This window comes from Chenopodium album, chromosome 6, assembly GCF_948465745.1.
Source record: "Chenopodium album chromosome 6, dcCheAlbu1.1, whole genome shotgun sequence".
Taxonomy (NCBI): domain Eukaryota; kingdom Viridiplantae; phylum Streptophyta; class Magnoliopsida; order Caryophyllales; family Amaranthaceae; genus Chenopodium; species Chenopodium album.
In genome coordinates this window covers 7,007,747-7,032,527 of record NC_137839.1, presented here as the reverse complement: position 1 = coordinate 7,032,527, position 24,781 = coordinate 7,007,747, and the positions used below count along the sequence as shown (strand labels likewise).

The window sequence follows — 24,781 nt, the reverse complement described above, 5'->3', positions numbered from 1 at the left end:
CACCACTTGAAGATCAACTGCATTGCTAACTTATTTATCTCCTCCATGAACACTAGAGAAGAGAAGAACAAGAAGAAAAAGAAAAAAAATCAGAATAAACTAATTATTGAAAGCTCTTTACATTTTTTTTAATATATACTTGTATATTGAATCACACAAATGATTTCTTGAAGTTTTACCCTTGTTTATGTTTCTTAGAAGATGATTGTCTATCCATCTCCAACTTCTCAAATATGGTTCCATCATATACTCCTCTAACTTTATCTTTTTGCATCAACCCATCCTTGTCCTTGCATAGCGAAAACAAAATCTTCCATTCTACAAAGGCCCCAAACCTTCAAAAATTAAAAACACAGAATTACTTTTATTCTAATCCGAATCATAAAATATATCAAGTACCTTCGTGCATTTTTTTTTTGTTCTACCCAATTATCTTAGACGACCAAGGAAAAGAGGAGGGACGTACTAGTAGACCATTCACAATCACACGTGGAATATAATTATTAATTGGCCAAGACCCCTAGAGATACTAGTTCAAAAGAGAGAATTTATATTCCAATATAAATAAAATGAATGTAGACGAATATAATATAACGAGCCCATGAAAATAAAGAATGAATAGAATAATAAAGAACGAATATAATATGATTTCAATTCTATACAAAACTTAAGAGCAGAGAAGTTTAAGATATGTTGTGCTAACCATCCTCCAAAGTCCTTTGATTCTCTGTTTGCCTTCAGCATTTCACTAAGTTCTTTAGAAGTGAGAGCACTTGAATTTTCCCTTGCATGCGTTTTAAAAATATCTTCAAACTTCGATTCTACAAACCTTTGAATAAAACACAAAAAAGATCAACACACACTTATTTATTGTGAGAAATGGAGCTATGTTCTATTTTGGTCTTAATAAATACATGTCAAAACCCAATATTATTGTCTACATGTAAGTTGTCCCACATTGAAGAACGACGAAAAAAAAAAAAAAAACACGTTATAACCTAGAGGTGTAGAGGGGGAGTTTTTCCTGATTATTGAAAAATTATCAACAATTGGTTTTAATATGGAGTCTCCTGTAGGCAATCTCCTCGTTACCATCTCAATTAATATTATTGTCGATTATCTAACTTAAAAAATAATGATGCAACAAAACAGCCAAGAAAAGTTGAATTTTTTAGGCATACCTTCCTTGTGTATCATAGACACCAGTATCACTTCCATGTTTGGCTTTGGCTATATTCTTTACCTCTATAGGGAAAAGCAGAGAAGGAAATTTCCCCTGATACAAACCAACAATTACATAGAGATTAAAATGTCTAAATTAATTTTCGAAACTATACTTATCATTGAATATTTTTGATGAAATGTACTTATAATTACATAACAAATAGAGGATAGAATTGAAATATATATTTGAACATTAAGGGTCTATTCACATTTACTGAACTGAGCTGAATTGAACTGAACTGAACTGAACTGAACTGAATTGATTGGAGTTGAACTGAACTGATTAGAGCTAAACTAAATATTCTGTGAGAGAGAGAAATTAAGAGCTGAACTGAACTAAACTAATTGGAGCTTAACTAAACTAAGAAATTGAGTAAATGTAAACGTACCCTAAATTAAAGGACGATTGGTATGCTACAAAATACTTTGAAACAAATCATGCATGATACAACTCACAACACGCTTTGGCGCTTTCATGTATGGTGTACCGACATTTCTACTCAAACAAATCACTAAATTATTTGCATGTGTTAATTACACATTGATTAATCAATATTGATTGATCTAATACTATACTTGGCTTCCTCCCTTTCAATAATATTGCAACTAGGGGTGTTCAAAAATACCCGACCCGCTTGACCTGTCCCGAAAACCCGATGACCCGCAAAAAAACTACCGGGTAATTGAAAAAATATTTGCCATTTGTTCGGGTCGGGTACCCGACCCGCTAAAAACTTGAAATTTCGGGTCGAGGCATGGGCCGTATTCTGACTCAGGCGGGTACCCGCTGTCCCGAAGTTATTTTTTTAAATATTTATTTTTCTGAAATAAGTTAGGGTTTTTACTTTTTAGCTTATTCCCATTCTCTTTCCCGCAGTCATTTCTCTTTAAGCCTCTTTCTCAGTCTCACACTTGCTTGCTCAGTCTCTCTCCTCTCCACTCCATCCCACCGCCGCACGCTAACTGCACCGTACCCTACTACATTGACTAAGCTGTCAGCCGCTCAGCCCCCTCTTATTCGATGGTAGATCGGCTTTTAGTCACTACATCGTAGTGCTCTTTCTCTCCTCACATTTGCTAGCCTAATTCTTCTTCATCCATATTCTGCAAGGAAATTTCTTCAAATTCTCTGGTGTGGATGACAATCTGGTGAAGAAGGTGGTTGTTGATGATGGGTTAATATTAAATTTGTATGTGTAAATAAAGCTAAGTATGTCTTCAATTCCCAATTGAAAAGGCCACTATTTTGGTGTATTACAAATAGTAGTTAGTTTGATACCTTGATGATTTAATTGATACTTGATTAAAAATTTATTGCTTGTAAGTTCTGACCCATAAAAAAAAATTAAAGGAAGTAAATTACAAATTTTGATGAATGTTATGATTTTCTCATTTTTCCAGAATTTGTTTTATATATAATTCTCATTTTAATTATTCTAGCATTGAAATTATTGATTCACCCTCTTTGTTCATCAAATCTGCTTTTCTCTTTGGTTGTGATACTCGAGATTTAAAATACCATATTGGAAAATTCGGGTACCCTATGTCCCGACCCGAATAATTCCGGATACCCGAGATATTCGGGTCGGGACATGGACAAATTAACAAGTACCCGAATCTCCGGGTACCCGGGTTTTCGGGTACCCGAAAACCCGGGTACCTGGATTTGAACACCCCTAATTGCAACAATGGACTATTGCACTATTCAACACTCTTGTTTAATTTGACCATATATATATGATTTATAAATTAAATAAAATATAATCATGTGGAATCTTATTAGATTCGCCATATAAAATATTTTTACCAATATTAACTTTTTCGGAGTATCATTTTTACACTTATACTATTATAAATATTTAACATATGAAACTAGTTTTTTGGCCCGGGCGCTGCCCCGGGTCATTGTATGCATATCAATATACTTATACTAAAGGCGAAACCAGAAATGACACTTGTCATAACCTGGTTAAAAATTTTCCCTCCAAAAGGAGTTTTTTTTTTTTTTTTTTTTTAATTTTTTTTTTCCAAAGCTTCTTAGAGAAGTATTTAATTTAATATTTACTTTACAATAATATTTCTTTTCTATTTGGCAAGTATATTCATTTTTACACATTCAACAAAGATTTATTTATTTATTTATTTTTTGACGGGAACAAAGTCATATAATATAATAATGTAATCTTATCTATAACTTTGTAATGTAATCCATAGTTATTTTTATTACATTTCTTCCTCCGTTTTCTTTAATGATTTAAAAAAATTGTAATTACAGAACTTTCATCCTATTTTGCAATTTGATATTATTTTTTATAATAAAATAATTGTATTAAACTAATGATAAATGATAAATATTGAAATTACCGTGCATGGCACGGGATCTATCCTAGTAAAAATACTATATTAAAAAGGAAAAATTAGAAAAAATAATCCCAACTTTTATTGTTCTATTCATATTTATGATAGAAATTTTCCAAACGTAAAGAAGTTTATGAAAGTGTGCTCTTAGTGGTATACAACCATATAAAGTAATAATATAACAACTAGTTTTTTGGCCCGGGCGCTGCCCCGGGTCATTGTATGCATATAAAAATACTATATTAAAAAGGAAAAATTAGAAAAAATAATCCCTACTTTCATTTATTCGGGAATAATCCGAACTTTGGGGGGTCTTCTTTTTCTTCAATCCCAAATACCGGTTACCGGTTGAATGAGTTATTTATTTATTTTTTTAACTGGCTAAAAAATTTAAAAACAAATTAAGAACAAAACCCACCAGCCAAAGCCCAACCACCTAGCCAATCCGGCAACCGCCCATGCCAGCCACCTACATACATTGGTGGTTTTATAAAAACAATATCGACCATTTGTTAATTATTAATTAATATGAAGTAATTAAATATTATATCGTATCATTAAAATTTCTTCTAGTAACAAATTTCTTAGTTAAAAAAAAAAACCTTTATTTAAATTTGAGTTACACATTTTAATACTTAAATATAAGTGTATAACTTATACTAAAGGTTGAGTAATGGAAAAAAATGAAATTAATTTTATAATTATATTGTTGTCAAAATATACACATATAAGTTGGCTATTAAAATTTTTGTATTTATGAACATGAATAACTCTTTTTAATACAACTTTATTATCATAAGATTTGTTGTTGGAGTAATGGTTAGAGTTTAACTTTAATGAAGATGAAGTCATGGGTTTAAATACTATATTATTAATTTTTGTGTGGAAACATTGATGATTGGTAATAGTATGTGACATGGCAACACGTGGCGAGATTGACAACACGTGGCAAGATTACAATGCTTGCCTTTGAGTTTTAATATATATATTGATATGCCTTTACTGTGCAGCCAGCCATAATTTTTTTTAATTTTTTTCATTTTCTCTCTCCTCTCTCTCTCCTCCCCTCTCCTCCAAGCTCCAACCTAGATCGTCGGCGCCGTCTTTGTTGTCATCGAAGCTCCAGACCAACTCATACCTCCGTTGTCGTCGACTTCGTCTTCATCTTTGAAGGCAAAAGCTCCAAACGAACCATACCTCCGTCGCCGTCGACTTTGTCTTCATCTTTGCCAACAAATTAGCCAAATCGGACCTTCACCTCCGCCGTCGTCTTCATCTTTGTGGTGAATTGCAGATTTGAAGGTGAGATTAGGATGATGTTAAAGTAAAATTAGGGTGTTATGGTGGATTTGTGAAGTTAATCGAAGAGGAAATCATGCTTTTATGGGGTGTTCAACAACCCATCTTTTCCAAACCCAACACTTAACATTCTTCATTCTCCATCTTCTTTGATACTCCTCTCTTTTCGCCTTTTCATTTGATTTTTATTTTTTATTTTTTTTTGAGGAATTTCACCTTTTTAATTTACATCGTTTTTTTGCTTCTTTGTCACACTAATTGCAGTTGGTGGTCAGGTGGTGGCGTGGTTGTTGGCGACGTGGGGCAGTGGGTACGGGAGTGAATGTGCAACAAGTGGTGTAGGTTAGTCGGGGATTACTAGGTCAGTTAGGGGTTATTAGGGGTTACTAAGTCGGGGGTTACTAGGTCGGTTAGGTATTACTTGGGGTTACTAGGTCGGTTAGGGGTTACTTGAGGTTACTAAGGATTACTAAGTCGGGGGTTACTAGGTCAGTTAGGGGTTACTTGGGGTTACTAGGTTGATTAGGGGTTACTTGGGGTTATTAAGGGTTACTAGGTTAGGGATTACTAGGTCAGTCAGGGGTTACTAAGTCAGTAAGGGATTACTTTGTCATTTGTTGATTTGGCATCCTGCCTGGCCGCACCAAAATCACAGTGATTGTTGCAATATTACACAAATGAAAATATTAGCTAGTGGTGGCCGCATATATATCGGTAAAGAAACCAAGGCTAAACATATAAAGTGAATACTTTGTATTAAAGTGAGTCTTACAGATTTATATAAAAAAATTCTTTTTTTTATTTTTTTTGTAATATTTAACATTAAACGGTTTTTTAACCATATACCCGGAGTATTTTGTTTATTTACTAAAATACTTATTAAATTTTTTAAATTCATCATATACCATTGAGTTGTTACAAAAATTTATCATATACCCCTAATGACAACAAGATGGGTAAAATTGATTAATTATACATCGAAACTATCTTGTACGAAGTAGTAATAAATCTTTGTTTTAAAAAAAAAGTAGTAATAGAAATAGACTCTACAAGTAAAGAAAATAAGAAATACAACATAATACGTATAATACGCTATAACAAATTTGAAAAGTCACAAAATTACGAAAATGTCATTAATAAGCGATAACATGTGATATTGCGGTGTAAGATCTATACTCCGTAGTTGACTAGAGATATGAGAGAGATACCGGGCGAGTTTTCTGGCTGAGGCTCATGTTTACGACGATGGCGGCAGCGGTGGATATAAACAACCCGCATCCAATGGCACGCATTCCTACAACACAGTATGTATACCCCATATCATCAATAACCAAAATTCCTTAAAATGTAATAACAAAAATTAATCAAAAAGTTTAAGGAGATACTTGGTTTTTAATCTAACCTTTGAAGGTTTCCCAAGGATAAACAAAACCATCATGATTTCTATCAAAGAAAGCAGCATGTTTCATGAGCACATTTTCTCCTCTTCCTTCAACTACATAATCACATAATAACAAATTTAATTATTAAAAAAAAACCCGAATAAAAATGCATTAATTGAGTATGATTATTAGTGAAAATTATTGTAAATGAACTACTTTATACATACCTTCATTATGATTGATAATTCCATTTGAAGCTTCCATGTTATACAAGTTATTTGACGCTAATTCTATGAGTTATTTTTCACTTTAGGAATGGAGGAAACTATAGGATATAAATAAAGAGAATGTGAATGAGAGAAAACAGTATTTATGGTACTCCCATATTTATTTATTAGTGATGGGGTGTTTTTTTTTTTGTTTGTTTGGTGGGGGGGGGGAGACTTGTATAATACTTTAGTGGTATGTGGGAATGTACTACTTTATATCATTGGAATTTGAGAGCTCACATAGACCCTGTTTGGTAATTAGTTTGTAGCTAATTCATATAATTAGTTGTATTAGCTGGTTGTATAAAAGGGTTTGACGGATAGACTTTAACTGTTAACTGTTATTAATAAAGCTAAATATTCAAAAGCAATTACTATGACTTTTGTTTTTTTTTTTAAAAAAAATTATTTGAGTTTAAAATGATCTTTTAATAAGTTGTTTATCAAACACTTAAACTTTTTTAGAATGTTTAAATCTCTAATAGACCTCAATAAGCTAATATCTTTCTGAAAAGTTCTTACCAAACAAGGTTAAAGTCACTAATTCGAGACCCACCATCCACATATGCTTGAGAGTTAGAAGGGCCAGTTTTCTTACATGTCCTTTTTACTCAAACTTTGATTTGTGTAGTTGGGTTGATTGACTTGAAAAAGGTGCTAGTTTAGTAGGACTCCAAACAAAGTATGAAGTTATTGTTTTAGGTATTTTGACCCATTTATTTAAGCAGATCAGCATGAATATATACTCGTATAGTTGTATTGGTTTAATTCTTCCATATTTAACTTTGATATCCTAGTTTAATTCTTTAGTTTAACTTTGATTTCCTAGTTTAATTGTGTACATACATAAAAAGAAATCGAGGGAGTAATAATGAATAGATTGGACTAATATAATGTTGAGGTTTTGAACTTTTGGTAATAAACAATGACGATGACAAACTAAAGTCGTTAAATTAGTCACCGTTGCAGATGGCAATATCAAAGAAAAATTAAATTATTCCTGAATTATTTGCATGATTTATGAAGAGTATTCCTAATAAACAGCACCTGACGACAAAAATCTAATAGTGAACAAAACTTATTAGGATCAATTCAATCAATGAGATTAATAATTTCTTAAGATGAGCTTGCATCAATAAGTTTCAAGAATCCCCTGTCATAAAGATATATGTAGGGATGTCAATGGGGCGGGGCGGGGCGGGGCGGATGTTGGCCTTCCCATCCCCACCTAATATTTTCATCCCCATCCCCGCGGCGGGTCCAATTTTCATCCCCATCCCCGCCCCACCGGATACAACTCCAAAACCATCCCCGCCTCACCCCCCACTTGGATATCTATCCCCATCTAATCCCCACCAAAGACCCGCCTAATCCCCACCCAATATCCGTACCTCAAATACACAATCTTACATAATTAATACGAATTATAAAATAAAACATTCTATACACATTTTTGTGTTATAATATAAGTGTCGTACAAAGTATTATAATTAATATTGTATTTCATGTAATTATTTTATAAATAGAATAAAAGTATGTAATTTTGCTTTAAAAGATATATAGATGTGGGCATGAGGTGGGGATGGGGCGGGGCGGGGCGGGGCAGGGATGGGGTGGGTACAACTTAAAATCCACCCCCGCCCCATCACCCATGGCGGGTATGGTTTTTATCCCCATCCCGCCCCACCACCTGTCAAACCGAGACCCATCCCCGCTCCACTGACATCCCTAGATACACGGAGTACTAAAGAATTTTGCCTAATTTTTTTTATAATAATACATTACTGCCTATTTTTTTTTATAATAATATATTACTGTAGTTGTTTGGATTACATGAAAACGGAAAATGAGAAACACAAATACAAAGAAGTTGTTTAGATTTTAATGATTTTGAAATATTTTTATTTTGAAAATGTACCTAAATTAGACACCAACATAATTATTTCATGCAAATGTCCCTACGCCCAAATGCAAGGACACCTAGGCAAATCAAAATTGATAGTCTAGTCTAGCTTAAAAGCGGACTTATGAAAAAAAAAATATCGCTCCATTTCACAAAGCACAACACAATATCAAACATGTAACCTCAAAATCACAAGCTCGAAAAAGTGAGATTAGATTTGGTGATATAATCCTTCCGGCCGGTTGGTCGGCCCATATTAACTAATTGAAAATGCTTTACATTTCATACATTTGAATCACACACAATGTAGATATATTCCCAAGTAGCTTCTTTGAAATATTACCCTTGTTTATGACCTTGACGTCTCTTAGCCTCCATCTCCATCTTCTCAAATAAGCTTCCATCATATGCTCCTCGAAGCGTATCTTTTTGCAAGAAGCCATTCTTATCCTTGCAAAGATAGTATATAATTTTCCATTCCGAATAGGCTCCAATCCTTATAATAAAAATTGATAGAACACAACAATAATTAATTATCTAGTTTGAACGATAAAACATAAGTCGATATGTACATATCTATCTATACTTATATACTAAAGTAATCCCCGTAGTTATCCCCTAAGTACACGTGTCATCACCATATAAAAAATTTTCCTGCCAAAATATTTTGTTACTTTTTTCTTTTTTTTATTTTATTTTATTTTTATTTTTATTTTTATTGATATAAGTTTGTTACTAAATCTAAAGGAGAAGTTTTTGCCTTATATTTAGGGAGTGATATCCAACAATAATAATTTAAATAAAATTAAAAAATATAGTGGTATTGAATGAATGTTAGGTAAAATTATAAAATACGAGTACTATTAGGATATCATCAAAGAGTTTTTTTTTTTTTTTGGTTATCAACCAAAATAACATGAATAATTAGTAAATTTTTTTTATTAAGAAAAGAGTAGCTTTCATATTACGAATACTAAAATCTAATTAATTCTTCCGTCTCACAATGAGATTAATCTTATGGTATATCACAATGTTTATTGTACTTTTTTATACTACGTTTTTTTTTTTTTTTTTTTTTTTTGTACTTCTAATGATTTGTTTTGTACAGTTTCTAATAAACAAATAGTAAAATATTATTGTAAAACCGTGCATAGCACGGGTTTTGAACTAGTATATGAAATAAAAGAAGTTGTTGCTAACCATCCTCCAAAGTCCTTTGGTTCTCTATTTGCCTTGAGCATTTTACTAAGTTCTTCGGAAGTGAGAGCATTCGAATTTGTGCAAGCATGCTTCTTAAAGATATCTTCAAACTTCGACTCTACAAACCTTTAGTTAAATAAATAAAAGGATCATAAGCGCAAACACAAAATGTATTTCTACTTTATATTTGTTATATAAAAAAGGGATGACACATTAAAGGATCATAAGCGCAAACACAAAATGTATTTGTACTTCGTATTTGTTATATAAAAAAGGGATGACACATTTTAGGGTCTGTTCTGATTGACTGAATTAAACTAAATATTTTATGAGAGAAGGAAATTAAGAACTGAACTGAAAATAAGCTGAAGAGAACAGGCCCTCGGTTCAGTTCAGTTCTACTCAGTTCAGTCAATCAAAACAGACCCTTAGTTTCTTGCATAAGTCACAATAAAGGCAATAAGGTCATGAAAAACACTCGTTACCTTCCTTGTGAGTCATAGACACCGGAAGCACTCCCATGTTTGGCTTTGGCTATGTTCTCTATCTCTATAGGGAAGAGCAAAGAAGAAAATTTACCCTGTATTAACCACAACAACAAAGTCTTAGTCCCAAAATTTATCATTCCCAACAATTCATAGAAAATAAAATGTCAAGATATATATTTGAAACGTGCACTATATTATAGGAGCTTTAACATATACGGAGTACTATATACGTTGTATTAATAAAACTCGTTCCCTTCAAAGGAAGGGTGTCATGTTGCACTCTTCAAAGTATATGCGTCATGTCCCAATGTCACGACATTATCCAAAGTATATACACTACATAAGATTGCCACTTCATTTAACAAAATAAATTATGCATTAAATTAGATTTGAACTCGTAACCTCAAACACATAAAGGTCATACATTTACCATCTCTACCAACTTTTATTAATGTTTTAAATTTACATAACATTATACATTCCTTTTATTATTAAGTAAATTAGAGGTTATATAATTTATTTATGTTTCACAAGATTAGAAGATAAATACACATGAGACATTAAAAAAAAAAAACAACACAAAACAGTGACATCCAAAAAAACGCCTTGACCACCACACACTAGCTATATAAACAGTCGAACCAAGCATCACTCGGACCACATACTAATCATCAAATTAAATAATACAAACTAGCAAACCAAGCATCACTCGGATCACATACTAATTGACAATATAAAATGCATACGTACACCTAAGGGGGTTAGGGTAAGCCATGGCCACCCCCAGAGGCGGACCTTTTGTGAAAAAAATTTGAGTTGACCATATTTTGTATAAATATTTGCTAAACTTAAACTAAGCTATCAAAGAGGATAAGAATAAAAGATATGTGACAACACTAAGCTCTAATAAGGACGTGAAAAATTATTTTGTATTTTATAAATCAATTTGAATGTGCATATTTAAAATATAAATTTCTTAGAGTTTTAATTGATGATTTCTAATTATTAAAAGGCCTACAGTCTACAAGTCTTACTTTGGCAAGCTAGATAATGATATTGTGACATTGTGTTTCTCATTTTTTATAGTATGGCAAATGTTAATTACACAACTCTACTCCGTAAGATTTACACTCATGAACTAAGATCGAACTATAACCATTAACATGAAATTTCATCATAAACAGATTGACATTAACTTGATAGGTGCTCCCTCTGTTTTTTTATTTGCATCACTTGGGATTGCACGGAGTTTTAGGAGACTAATATAAAGAAAAAAATATTTGAGAGGGGATAAATATTTTTTATTATTTAAGTGGAGACCATGAAGAGAGATAAATGATAAAATAATTTGAATGAGATTTGAAGTAAGAGAGAAATGATAAAATATAGTATAAAGTTACCAAATATAAAAGTGATGCATTTAAAAAAAAAACACCCATAAAAGGGAATTAATGCAAATAAAAAAACGAAGGGAGTAGTTAAAAACACTCATTGAATTAATATCAGTGATATACTAAAGACAATTAACGACACAAATTTGATAATAAAAAATCATTTTAATAACATCATTAACTTTTTTTTTTTTTTTTTATTAAATTCATGTCATTGGTGTCCGTAGTGTCCATTCTCAAATTAATTTAAAAATGCAGACAATTTTATGTCAATAATTTAAGTTGAGTCATGTTCTATATCAATTAGTGTAATTTTGTCATTTGTTTGATTGTTGTTATGGAATTTACATAGTTACATTACATACTTACATTAATACTATAAAAATTTGGCCCCTGATAGAAAGAGTTTCAAGATCCGCCACTGGCCACCCCCTTGATTTGATTTAAGAATTAATTATATATCATAGTAAGATATAAATTCTCCATAGCTAAGTTGGTTAAGATGTGAGATTTTATTTTGGATCCTATTAAGTTGTTGTCTTAAAATTAAATTAAACAAAAAATCCATTATTTATTTTGGTAGTATTTAGCTTTTTTTTTTTTCATTCAATTATATTTAATCTGGACCCCCCTTAATGTAAAATTTCTAGTTCCGCAACTACATATACCTTAATTAATTTTTTTTTATACGTACTTTGCAAAATTGCTTAATACAAATCATACAACTCACCAAATGGGGTTTTAATTGCACACGTTTTTTTTTTTTTTTTTTAGTGAAGTGGTTAAACACTAACCCATTAGCTTACCCAAGATTGTACTGGCCCGAATATTCAATTTTATTATTGGACTATTTTATTCCACTGGGCCCATCAGCCTACCCAAGATTGTGTCTAACTATCATGTATTCATGTTCGGGAAACTTTATTAAAGCGAATGGTTGTTTATGTCCAAAAGTCTATGATTAGTTACAGTACTTAGCTTAGTTAGCTAAAGTTCTGAGATAGACTTGAAATTAAATCTCGTCTATATATTTATATTAGTTTTGTGTTATGAGCAATGTTCGGATTGTTATTGAATTTTAGGATAAACCTTTTGGCTTGAATGTTAAATAAGGCCATATAATCTCTTTAGATAAATGCAGGATATTTAGACATACGATATCATACTTATAAATTAAACTAAAAGTATTTTTATCGATTAAAACTTATTTTTACTACTTTTACGTATATACACAAAGTATTGTGTAGAAGAGACTCACGTGAGTCCGATCATACAAATAGGGGAAAAAAATAAAATGAGGAGAAAAAAAATTGTCAGAAATTAGATAATAATAGTTAGATATTAGATTTTAAGTGTTAGAAATTAGATAATAATGGTCAGATATTATATTATAATTGTTAGATATTAGGTTTTAATTGTCAGAAATTTGATTATAATGGTCAGATATTAGATTATAAATATCAGAAATTATATTATAATTGTCAGAAATTAGGTATATATATATATCAAATATTAGGTTAAATATACATTAGGTTAGTTCGTTGTTGCCAAAGAACAGACCCTCCATTTCTCGGCCTCTAATTTGTCTGGTGTAGTATTGCACGCTGACGATTTTTACGATGACATAACACACCATGTAAGATTCGGAAGACAAGAGAGAGAAAGTTGGGGGTCTGTGAATTGGGTTTCTTCATAATCGTTTGATTCGCCTTTATGATTGTAGGAGGTTGTCATTTTGATTAAATTATGAGAAATTGATGAATGAAGAACACGAAGAATTAGGGTTCTTGAAATCTTATTGAATTTAGAGAGTAAGGGTCTGTTCACATTTACTGAACTGAGCTGAATTGAACTGAACTGATTGGAGCTGAACTGAACTGAATTGAACTGAACTGAAATGAAATGAATATTTTATGAGAGGGAAATTAGGAACTGAACTGAACTGGTTTGAGCTGAACTGAATTGAACTGAACTAATTAGAGCTGAACTGAACTGAACTAAAATTAAGTAAATGTGAATAGGTCCTAATGCGGGTTTGAGATAATCCAAGCTTTTCTGGGGTAACTTCAAATGTTCTGTTTTAGAATTTAGAGTGACGATAAGTTTGAAAAGCCAAAAAAGGTAGGGGAGGGTCGCCGGCACCAGGGGTTGGGACTTGGGAGGGAGAGGGTCGCCGGCAAGGGCTGGGTAGTGACAGTGGTTAGGGGATGGGATGGGAGTATGATTATAAACCGGACTCACGTGAAACAGATTCACACAAAACCTCCACTATGTATGTTATAAATGGATCTTATTTCAAAGAACTTTTTAAAACGAATTTTATAATGGATATAGAACTGAGTTATTAATTTTTTATTTAAAGTTATGATTAAATTATTTAGATCCTATTTGACGAAAAACTTAAATGTCCAGTATTGTTGTCTTGTAACTTGGTTGTAAGACCGGCTTTATTTATTAGTGATATGATATGATATGCCATCTTTAATTCACAATTTTTCATTAATAGTTAACTCCAGTATGAAACATACTAATATTCACATTTTATTCGAAAAAAGATTATCCATTCTACATAACAATCATAATCGGATACACCCCTAGATGATGGACACGAGCGTAAATAAATTTTGCGAAATAGAAACCACGTAAAATCATAATTATGGGATGCAATGCAAGTATGCAACAGACATACCGAGCGAGTTTTTCTACTGAGGCCCATGTTGATGAAGAAGGCTGCAATGGTGGATAACAGAAGACCACTTCCAATGGCACGAAATCCTACAACAAATTTCATTCATTTTAACACTAATTATACCAAAACCCTATTTAAGGTAACCAAAAATCCAACTCAAATTCACCAAAATTAAGCAAAGTTAATCAAAATTTAACCTTGGAAAGTTTCCCATGGATAAATAACACCATCATGATTCCTATCAAAGAATGCTACATGTTTAGCAAGCACATTTTCTCCTGTTCCTTCAACTTCATTATCAATATAATGAAATTTAATTATTAAAAAAAAAAAAAAAAAAAAAAAACTCGTAAGAAAAAAGCATTAGTTAAGTATGATTAGTAGTAATTATATTTATTTGAAACGAACATATACATACCTTTATTTTGATTATTAAATCCATTTGTAACATCCATGTTATCCAAGTAATTAGATGCTTGCTCTAATACTTTGGTAATGGAGGCCGGAAACGTTGGAAGAGAATTGTAGGAGAGTTTGCTAATGAGAAAAGGCAATACTTATGGCAATGTTAATTAGTTGGTTCTTGATTTAATACTTGTTAATCGTACTTTGTATATAAAAAGTAACCTGATAAAACTCATCATATCAGTAGAAAATTTCTCATATTTTATTATTTTAACTAGCCTTTTGGCCGGGTTAATTATTTTCACATAGAGGTATGCTTTTCAAAAGTTGAAACTTTTGATATATAATATACAAAGTACTCCGTAGTTGTTTCATTATTAAAACTTTAAAAAAAAAAAAAAAAAGGTTAGAGTAGAACTGTGAAACAAGACAAAGGAATTTGGTTAGGTATACCGTATGTCCTTATACACATGAATATTGACTATATTGTGGAATATGAAACGATATATTAGTTTAAGTTACATTTTTAGTCTAGGAGAAGACGTTTTTATTATAATTCATATGTAATAATGTTTATGTAATGTGTACTAATTATGGTGGAAATGAAACATTTCATTTTCTTACTTGAATTTGCAAGTTATATAATGCATAAAGACTTAAACACAAATATTAAGGAAGGTTACATGTGGCATATGGGGTAATGAGCGACTTGTGATGACATGTGTCATATGAAAAATTTGTGGTTTGTGTTTTTAAAATACTAAGGGTCTGTTCACATTTACTGAACTGAGTTGCACTGAACTGAACTGATTGGAGCTGAACTGAACTGAACTGAAATGAGCTGAAATGAATATTTTATGAGAGAGGAAAATTAAGAGCTGAGCTGAACTGAACTGAACTGATTAGGGTATGAAAATAAAGTATGATTCGAACAAGTAAACACGAGTTCAATTGTTTTATATAAGTGGGTCGTTGGAATAATTTTGGAGATTCTTAAACCTTTGATACAACTCACAACAACAGCTTTTGAACTAAACAGATAAAAAGTAACAACGTGCGTACTAATGTCACTACACTCACTATTATTCAACGTTCAAGTTGGCAAAATGGCATGGCATTATCAACCAAATTAGTTTATTTTAGAATAATTAACATGCTTTAATGCAGATATAAGTAGATTATTCCTAATACAAAGCACCTCATTACAAAATAAATATAATTATAAATAAATCTCAATAAGATCAATGACAAATTAAAATGCATTGGCTGGTCCATGGTTCAATTAAAACTATCTTAAGCTATACTTTTGGGTATGATATTCAAGAATTGTGTCTAGTGGGTGACCTACTGAGTACTGAAACGCTAGTTATCAAAAAGAGAACTTAAAGAGAAACAAAACATTATACTTGTTAATTGTTGACTTGAAATCTAGTGCAATGGCAAAGGGTTAACTTCAACGCTCGTATCTCTCAATACAAAGTGATCTTGAGGTGATTTAAGTTGGAGGTGATAGCTTGTTTCAAGATCTTTCCTACGATAGGTAATATGCCCAATTCCAATAAGAAACGAGAAAGTTATGGTTGTTTTACGTACAAAACCTGACGAAGTTGGAAAATTGCGACAAGCAAGCTATAGCTCGGCCCTATGAGGACTTGTGGCATGCTTGAGCTAGCTTCCGAGCTATAGCTTGGTAGTTTGATTCTTTTAGGATAATTTATGGGATATTTTCTAAAATTATATCTTTTCTTTGACAGCTATTTGAATATACTTAGGGAATAATTTAGGATTTTTTTTAGGGTTTCCTTATGTTACATAAGGAACCGTTGGGTGGACAACTAGAAATGCTAAATATTGATTGATTAGCCCAGCCAATGCAAGTCGTTATGGTACTCCTTGAGAGATTTTGTATGAGATGGAAAGTGTTATATCACCTTTTGTTATATCTCTTGCTTATCCTCCATGAACGTAGGTCTTGTTGACGTGCATCTTAAATGCTAACGTAGTTTCATCGTCAATATGAAACTATCCGGAAACTCTAATTTGAGACTTTGTGGTGTTGTTAGAACAAACGAAGGAGCTGATTGGAACGGGAGTTAGGAGAGACGGATTATTCTATTTTAGCAATTCAGATTCGGTGAATCACGTTGATGTGGGTGAAGCAAGGACGACCTTGGAGTTGTGGCATCGTCGAATGGGTCATCCCTCAGAAAAAGTGGTTAAGTTACTTCCTCATGCTAGTGGCAATAAACATAATCTTTCTAAAGGGTGTGAGGTATGTATGCGTGCTAAACATCCTAGAGATAAATTTCCTTTGAGTGATAGTAGAGCTTCTAGGATTTTTGAGAAAATACATTGTGATTTGTGGGGTCCGTATCGACATGTTTCTTCGTGTGGAGCTCGTTATTTTTTAACTATTGTTGATGATTATTCCCGAGCTGTTTGGATTTACTTATTGGTTGATAAAACTGAGGTTTTTCGAATGTTTTTAGCATTTGTTGCTATGGTTGATAGACAATTTTCTCAAACCATTAAGGTTGTGCAAAGTGACAATGGCACTGAATTTAATTGTTTGCATGATTATTTTAGTGCTACTGGAATTATTTTTCAAACCTCTTGTGTGGGGACTCCACAACAGAATGGGAGAGTTGAGAGAAAACACAAACACATTCTTGAAGTTGGGAGAGCTTTAAGGTTTCAAGCCAATTTGCCTATTTATTTTTGGGGGGAATGTGTTCTTGCCGCTGCTCACCTAATTAATCGTACACCCACTCCCTTGTTACAAAATAAAACTCCATTTGAAATTTTGTTCCATAAACCTCCCTTATTCGATGCCCTTCGTACTTTTGGATGTTTGTGCTTTGCTCATAATCAGAAAACAAATGGGGACAAATTTGCAAGTCGAAGTAGGAAATGTATTTTTGTGGGATATCCCTTTGGGAAGAAAGGATGGAGATTGTATGACCTTGAGTCAAAAGTTTTTTTTGTGTCACGTGATGTGAAATTTGTTGAGGAAGTGTTTCCTTTTTGTAGTCCGGAAGTTGTGAATATAGAGTCCACGAATTTTGATCAAAATAATGATGTTCATACGGATTTCATGGAGTATGAGGTGTTTGATGATAATGAGGTAGTTATGGGAGACGAGAGCATTTTACAGATCAATGAACAAGCTGCCACGAGTGTCGAAAATATTGTCCAACACACGCAGCAGCCCGAGACAGACCATGCCGCAGCCTACCCGCGGCAGCAGGGGCCATCTCGCAGGCAGGCCGCGGAGTCTGCTGCCCAGCAGCCTGTCTCCCCGCAGGAAGATGCCGCGGGCGCGGGCGGTGAAGCCGCGGGCGCGGGAGGTGAGGTTGCGGGCGCGGGGTCGGCTTCCCAGCAGCAGCCCGTTAGTTCTGCCTTCCCCGATGGATTTTCATCGGGCGATGGGTCGAGTGACCACCGATCGAGTGTAGAACCCTTAGGTAGGGGGTTCCGTGAAAAAATTCCCAATGTCCGTCATCGTGATTATGTGACTCACTTAGTTTTTGCTAAAAATCCGTCTCCGTCCACTCCGTCTCCAATCCCTCCTTCAGGTACGCCTTACCCTCTAGCACACTATATAAATTGTGACATGTTTTCTGTGAATTATCGCAAATTTCTTGCAGCCGTTGTTTTGGGAAAGGATCCAAAATCCTTTAAAGAAGCAATGAAATCCGAAGGTTGGCGACGTTCTATGAAAGAAGAAATAAGGGCATTGGAAGATAATGGAACTTGGACATTGGAGCATCTTCCTCCCGGCAAGAAAGCACTAGGTTGTCATTGGGTGTATAAGACGAAATTTTTGTCTAATGGTGATATTGAACGTCTCAAGTCACGTTTGGTTGTTTTTGGTAATCATCAAAGAGAAGGTATTGATTATGGTGAGACCTTTGCTCCGGTTGCAAAAATGACTACTGTTCGCGCTTTTCTTGCTATAGCAGTTTCAAAAAACTGGGAGATTCAACAGATGGATGTTCATAATGCTTTCTTACATGGTGATCTTGAAGAAAAGGTGTACATGAAATTACCTCCAGGTTTTGAGAGCTCGGATTCGAGTTTGGTGTGTCGTTTGAGAAAGTCTTTGTATGGGTTGAAACAAGCTCCGAGATGTTGGTTTGCAAAGCTCACTACAGCTTTGAAAGGGTACTCCAGGACAGGGTATTTTGTTAAGTGCAGATAGTGACCTGACTTTGCAGGGTTGGTGTGATTCAGATTGGGCGGCGTGTCCTCTTACCCGTCGTTCGTTGACTGGTTGGCTAGTTTTTCTTGGTAAATCTCCTATTTCGTGGAAAACCAAGAAGCAACCCACGGTATCTTTCTCTTCTTCCGAGGCTGAGTATCGGTGCATGGCTTCAACCACACATGAGTTGAAATGGTTGAAGGCATTGCTTTTGAGTTTGGGTGTCCAACACCCTAAGGTGATCAAGTTGTTTTGTGATAATCAATATGCTTTACATATAGCTCGAAATCCAGTTTTTCATGAACGTACAAAACACATTGAGATTGATTGTCACATTGTTCGTGATGCTATTACAGAGGGCTTAATTGCTCCTTCCTATGTCTCCACTAAGGAGCAACTTGCAGATATTTTCACTAAGGCGCTAGGGAAGTCTCAGTTTGATCACCTTCTTTCCAAGTTGGGCATTTACAATCCTCATGCTCCAACTTGAGGGGGGGTATTGGAGGATATATTTTGGATATATTTTGGGAAATTATTAGGATATATTTAGTTTCCATATTTTATGCTTAGTATATATTTTATGCCTAGCATAATATCTTTTTGATATCTTTGACTATTTCCTAATTCTATCGGGTTTGGGAACGATGTATTATTTATTGGCCATGGCCATCATGATTGTAATTCAAGTGATTGAGTTTATTCAATTTATCAAATTCTCTCTATATTTTAGCATGGTATCAAGAGCAGGTTAAATCTTGGGACCGTTCATAAAAAATTTTCCCCCTACCGGTGGGTTAGAAATTAAACCCACCGGTGGGATGATCCTTTAGCAAAAATTACCAATTTTTTTTTTTTTTTAGTTTATTCCGTTGTGCAAGTTAGTGTTCGTGCAGAGTTTGAGTTGATTACTTGATGTATACATTACATCATGCATGGCTTTTCTAAGCATTGAGATTAAAATAAAGTTGTTGGTGTGTCTTTGACTCTCAAAGATGAAAAAAAAAAAAAAAATCGGCTCTCTTGTGTCGTGAGACAAGATATATTTGGTTCTCCTTGTACCGTGAGACGAGGTTTGTGAGTTGATTAGAGCATAATTTTGCTTCTTTGGATTTGAGTGTGGTTTACTCTGAAAGACCAATAAGAAATTTGAGTGTGGTTTACTCTAAAAGACCAATAAGAAATTTGAGTGTGGTTTACTCTGACAAACCAATATTTGATTGGAGCTCGGTTTTGCTCTGGAAAAACCAAAAAAAATTTATATTTGCATGTTCGAAAAGAATGACGTTCCTGTTTGATTGATGAGTGATGAGTTCGAAAAGATGAACGTTCTCATCGTTGAAAAGAAGAGACAAAAATTGAAGGCGACATCACAAGAGTGTGCATCTCGGCTTTAACAAAGTGAAGAATTTCCAATCGCAACGTTCGTGTTACTGCCGTTACGATTGAGGGAGGGTGTTAGAGATATCGGAAAATATATGTGTGATATATTTTCCGTATATATCATTTAAGAGAATAATATATTTAGGATATTTATGTTAAGATATTATTTTGATAATATATCATTAGGATATATGGTATATCTTTTAGGAATATTGTTTCCTATCTTATGAGCGTAGGTTTTGTATAAATACTCAACCTATTGATGAATAATAATCAAGCAATACTGTCACATATATTTTCCGATATCTCTAACAAATACAAAAGCTATTCTCTCATAAATAATTTAGCAGGCGTAGAGTGAAAACGCATAACAAACAAGTAAGTAATTAATTAATCATAGGAAATACTTATTTAAAACTTAATGGTAACGCGTGATAATATTTTGAAAATTTACCTAAATTAAACACATCATATGAAAATCAATCAAATTTGGCCATAGGCCCAATTGTAAGGTGCTACAAATCAAAACCAATAGTACATCTAGCTTAAAGAGTAGATGACATAGGAAAGAAAATACCGTTTCTTTCCCAAAGTCTAGTAGAAATTAAACTCGTGACCTTAAAATTTACAAGCTCACATTCCTATCACGAGACCAAGACTAGATTGGTAGTAATATTCACCCCCGACACACACAAACACAAATATGTGACATAATACATCCTTGTAATGTACATAAAATTACAATCAACATCACACAATCACTACAATGAACAACAATGTATAGATTCAAACCCAACTATTAGTCTATTAGATACATATATAGCCACAACAACGATTTGATGCTGACAGTGAAGATCAACTGCAATTAACTTATTTATCTCCTCCATGAACACTTGAGAAGAGAAGAAAAGGAAGGAAAATAATCAGAATTATTTACTAGTTTAAAATACTTTACAATTGATATATTTGAATCACATAATACGTATATATATATATGCTTCAATAATTCCAACTAGCTTCTTGAAAGTTTACCCTTGTTTGTGTTTCTTAGATTGTGCATCCTTCTCCATCTGCTCGAATAAGCTTCCATCGTACACTCCTCGAATGGTTTGTTTTGGCAAATAACCATTCTTGTCCTTGCACAGATAATATAGAATCTTCCATTCAGAATAGGCAGCAATCCTGTGAAAAAAAGAAAGAATTCGACAATTATATATCTAGTTTGAACCATTTAACATATGTTGATACATATGCACATTAATATGAAATTAAATTTACGAAAGTGAGTGTTGCTAACCATCCTCCATAATCTTTAGGTTCTCTGTTTGCCTTGAGCATTTCATTAAGTTCATCAGAAGTAAGAGCATTCGCACATGTATGAGCATGCTGCTTAAAGATATCTTCAAACTTCGATTCTACAAACCTTTCCATTACAAAAAATTAAATGATCATAAGTACAAAACTTAGCTAGCATAAGAAAGGTATGACACATTTAAATGTTCCTTTTGTTTGATCATTTCAATGTTACACGTTTGCCTTTACCATATTCTACCATGCGCCCCTTTAATGAAAGTGATAAACGTAATACTACTTACTGTAAATTTGAATGTCACTCAACGGGTAATGTTAAGGTCAAGATCAATTACAATATTAAATCAATATATATGTTGATTAGAAACAAATTTCATGATAAGGTTTCGTCGTAACTCAAAGATAACAAATGTAGTTTAGTCTTCATTGGATGGTGAATAAGCTAAGGTTCATGAAAGACAAACGTAGAAGTTAAGTTAAAGTTAACAACATACCTTCCTTGTGTGTCGTAGACATCGGTATCACTCCCATGTTTGGCTTTGGTGATATTCTTTATCTCTATTGGGAAGAGCAAATTAGGAAATTTCCCCTATATTCACGCCAAAAATACAAATAAAATCAGATGTCAAATTTTATTTTCTTGAAATTTGTAGTGTTTAACATGTGAAAAATAAAACCATTGCATGCTAATATGTTTCATATAAATTTTAGTCTCATTTTGCAAGTATTCATAGATGGAAACTCTCCTAGCTTAATAGATTAAAATGCAATTTTATTTTTTATTTTTTTCATTTTACAAGTGTATAAATGGTACTTAGGGACCCTTGTCTCAATAATACGCGATAAATACTTATTTTTGCAAAATTGCTTGGATATACATTATGCAAGTCGTAAAGCGGGCTTTAGTTTGTTGCATACATACCCATAAATAATACTCATGGAGTCATGGACCTCGTGTAAATCAAATGCCAATAACCATTGATTTGTAAATAATACAAGTACCGTTTTAGTCACTTTAAAAAAAAAAAAAAAAAAAAAAAAAAAAAAAAAAAAAAAAAAGAAAGAGTTTAAAGCCTATATACAACCCTAAAAAATGTGTTAGAATTAATTTGATAAGGTCATGCAATAACCTTCCCTACTCACCAACTAAAAATGCTTGTCTTGTTGTTGTCTTGTAAGTAAAAGAAAACAAGTGATTGATGAATTTAAATTAATTGAAAAATAATTAATTTGATGTCTTATTTGAAATTATCTGATCTTCTCTTAACTTTGCTGAACTTATTAGCCCTTATTAACTACGAAGTAGAACTTATTATAGTTATAAATTAAACTTGAGTAGCCCTGATTAACTCTTATCACAATTAATCTGAACTTATTTGTCCTGAACTTATCTTATCTTATTTTATGTGAATTTATCTCATCTTCTATATTCACATGCAAGTATGCAACACATGCATATAAAGCTAATTTGTTCTGTACTTTTATGAAATGCTTTCATTACTTTCTTTTTTCTGTTTCCCCAATTATTTGTGGACCATATTGATTTCCAGAAGAATACACACTACACAACTTTGTAAAGATTAGCAAAACACTAGGCCTTGCTCGATCCGGTTCATTTTTCTTGAATTGGTATTGATTGTTCAGTCCCACCCTGGCCCATCAACCCACTTTATATTGTCTTCTTTTATTTGATTTTTAACTTTTCTTTTTTTTAATTATTATTTAAACAAAAAAAACCCAATAATGTCTTTAGAATTTTAGATATCTCATAACCAATATGTGGTGAATATTGGAAAGCAAAAGACTATTTATTAGCATACACACACACCACAAAATTGGAAGGAAAAAAAAAATCCATATTCCAAAAATTAACAATGAAGCCTTCAACAATGTGTGGTATGACCGTATGTGTCCTTTTTGTACAATATGCAAATTATACACACAAATTTCGTTATACTACCTCCATTAATATTTACTTGCAACTTTAGGGTATCATTTGAGAGATATAAAATATTTCAAAGTTGAAACTAAATGTTAACGGAGGTAGTATAATGGATGTCTTCTATAAAATGTATAAACAAATAAAATCGAGAAAGTGAGATTGAAAGTGAAAGAAAACTAGAAAAAACACATAGAGCAAGAAAACGATGGCACTTGTAAAACAAAAACAGAAAACAATGACATACTATTGTGTTAATTATTATGAAACCAAGGGAATGCATCGAAGTAAACCTCATCAGAAAAACCGAGTTTCTATTTTAGTGAAATTGTAAACGGACGTATAGTAGCACGTAACATAATAATTAAGGGATGCAAATCATGCAATAGTGACATACAGGGCGGGTTTTGCCACTTAGGCCCATGTTGATGAAGAAGGCTGCTACTGTGGATAACAGAAACCCACTTCCAATGGCACGAAATCCTATAACAACAACAATAAATCCCATTAAATTTTAACAAAATTAACCAAAAACCCATTAAATTAACCAAAAACCCAACTCAAATTCATCAAAAAAATTTAAGTAAATTTGACCAATATATAAGAAAATTATTAACAAACCTTGGAAAGTTTCCCATGGATAAATAACACCATCATGATTCCTATCAAAGAAGGCTACATGTTTAGCAAGCACATTATCTCCTGCTCCTTCAACTGCATAATCACATAACAAACTTTACTAATCCATGAAAAACCCGCAAATATACAAGCATGATTAGCAGTAGTACTCCCTCTGTTTCTAAAACTTCTTCCTGTTTGAATTAACATCGAAAAATAACTTACCTTCAGTTTGATTAGTAGTAATTCCTCTTGAAGCATCCATGATTTAACAAAAGAATTAGATGCAAATTTAGTGGTTTATTTTCTTCTACGTTTTATGGTGATTTATGTCGTTTGAAAGTTGCAAAAAGAAGACAGTAATATTGAAGGAAACGTTTAGAAAGGTGGTTAAATAAACAATAAATTAGTAAAGTTAAGAATATATGAAAGTGAGGGAAATACGGTATGTTATTTATATATATATATAACTATATAAGTATATGTAACAAATAATCTGTCATGCCTTTTAAACTTGCTTTATGTATGAAATTACACGTTGCTTTTACATTATGTAACGTTTATATAACTGCTTTTGTGAGCTGTAAGCGAAGTTTGATTGCCACGCTTTCAATCTAAAGTAATCCTTCAATTGTTGCTTTTGTCGTTGATCCTGTTAGAATTTAGAAATGGGAGGTTTCTTCTTTCTTCATGAATAAGGCATTTATTGTTTTGTTTTGTTATG

The 24,781-nt window shown here is 32.8% G+C and overlaps 4 protein-coding genes across 4 annotated transcripts; 1 reads left to right on the top strand and 3 right to left on the bottom strand.

Moving 5' to 3' along the window:
• On the bottom strand, positions 1-6,676 carry LOC145634448 (putative peroxygenase 5). The gene is made up of 7 exons (XM_081685873.1): positions 6,491-6,676; positions 6,284-6,376; positions 6,090-6,175; positions 1,182-1,276; positions 704-829; positions 180-335; positions 1-52 (listed from the first exon to the last, which is right to left on the bottom strand). The coding sequence occupies exons 1-7, from the start codon at positions 6,525-6,527 to the stop codon at positions 31-33; spliced, it is 615 nt and encodes a 204-aa protein (XP_081541999.1). The 5' UTR covers positions 6,528-6,676; the 3' UTR covers positions 1-30.
• A 2,060-nt stretch (positions 6,677-8,736) lies between these two features.
• Positions 8,737-14,730, bottom strand: LOC145634447 (putative peroxygenase 4). Its single transcript, XM_081685872.1, has 6 exons — positions 14,622-14,730; positions 14,401-14,493; positions 14,204-14,289; positions 10,121-10,215; positions 9,636-9,761; positions 8,737-8,931 (listed from the first exon to the last, which is right to left on the bottom strand). Exons 1-6 carry the CDS (start codon positions 14,656-14,658, stop codon positions 8,775-8,777), a joined length of 594 nt encoding a protein of 197 aa, XP_081541998.1. The 5' UTR covers positions 14,659-14,730; the 3' UTR covers positions 8,737-8,774.
• A 2,069-nt stretch (positions 14,731-16,799) lies between these two features.
• LOC145636595 (uncharacterized) lies at positions 16,800-19,174 on the top strand. Its single transcript, XM_081688171.1, has 6 exons — positions 16,800-16,880; positions 17,481-18,183; positions 18,256-18,402; positions 18,499-18,663; positions 18,842-19,047; positions 19,166-19,174. The coding sequence occupies exons 1-6, from the start codon at positions 16,800-16,802 to the stop codon at positions 19,172-19,174; spliced, it is 1,311 nt and encodes a 436-aa protein (XP_081544297.1).
• Positions 19,175-21,001: 1,827 nt separating this feature from the next.
• Positions 21,002-24,448, bottom strand: LOC145635770 (putative peroxygenase 4). Its single transcript, XM_081687121.1, has 7 exons — positions 24,283-24,448; positions 24,061-24,153; positions 23,837-23,922; positions 21,995-22,089; positions 21,487-21,612; positions 21,222-21,371; positions 21,002-21,081 (listed from the first exon to the last, which is right to left on the bottom strand). Exons 1-7 carry the CDS (start codon positions 24,320-24,322, stop codon positions 21,060-21,062), a joined length of 612 nt encoding a protein of 203 aa, XP_081543247.1. The 5' UTR covers positions 24,323-24,448; the 3' UTR covers positions 21,002-21,059.
• Positions 24,449-24,781: the final 333 nt, after the last annotated feature.

Coding starts and splice junctions, on each gene's coding strand:
- LOC145634448 (XM_081685873.1), bottom strand. CDS start 6,527: ATGGAAGCTTCAAATGGAATTATCAATCATAATGAAG. Junction 1,277..6,089: donor TCAGCCAGAAAACTCGCCCG/GTATCTCTCTCA, acceptor GGTTTGTATCAG/GGGAAATTTCCTTCTCTGCT. Junction 336..703: donor TCAAAGGACTTTGGAGGATG/GTTAGCACAACA, acceptor TAATTTTTGAAG/GTTTGGGGCCTTTGTAGAAT.
- LOC145634447 (XM_081685872.1), bottom strand. CDS start 14,658: ATGGATGTTACAAATGGATTTAATAATCAAAATAAAG. Junction 9,762..10,120: donor GTCTATGACTCACAAGGAAG/GTAACGAGTGTT, acceptor ATTTAACTAAAG/GTTTGTAGAGTCGAAGTTTG. Junction 8,932..9,635: donor CCAAAGGACTTTGGAGGATG/GTTAGCAACAAC, acceptor TTTTATTATAAG/GATTGGAGCCTATTCGGAAT.
- LOC145636595 (XM_081688171.1), top strand. CDS start 16,800: ATGGGTCATCCCTCAGAAAAAGTGGTTAAGTTACTTCCTCATGCTAGT. Junction 18,403..18,498: donor TCCCGGCAAGAAAGCACTAG/GTTGTCATTGGG, acceptor ATCAAAGAGAAG/GTATTGATTATGGTGAGACC. Junction 18,664..18,841: donor GTACATGAAATTACCTCCAG/GTTTTGAGAGCT, acceptor GGTGTGATTCAG/ATTGGGCGGCGTGTCCTCTT.
- LOC145635770 (XM_081687121.1), bottom strand. CDS start 24,322: ATGGATGCTTCAAGAGGAATTACTACTAATCAAACTGAAG. Junction 24,154..24,282: donor TACTACTAATCAAACTGAAG/GTAAGTTATTTT, acceptor GTGATTATGCAG/TTGAAGGAGCAGGAGATAAT. Junction 23,923..24,060: donor TCCATGGGAAACTTTCCAAG/GTTTGTTAATAA, acceptor TTGTTGTTATAG/GATTTCGTGCCATTGGAAGT.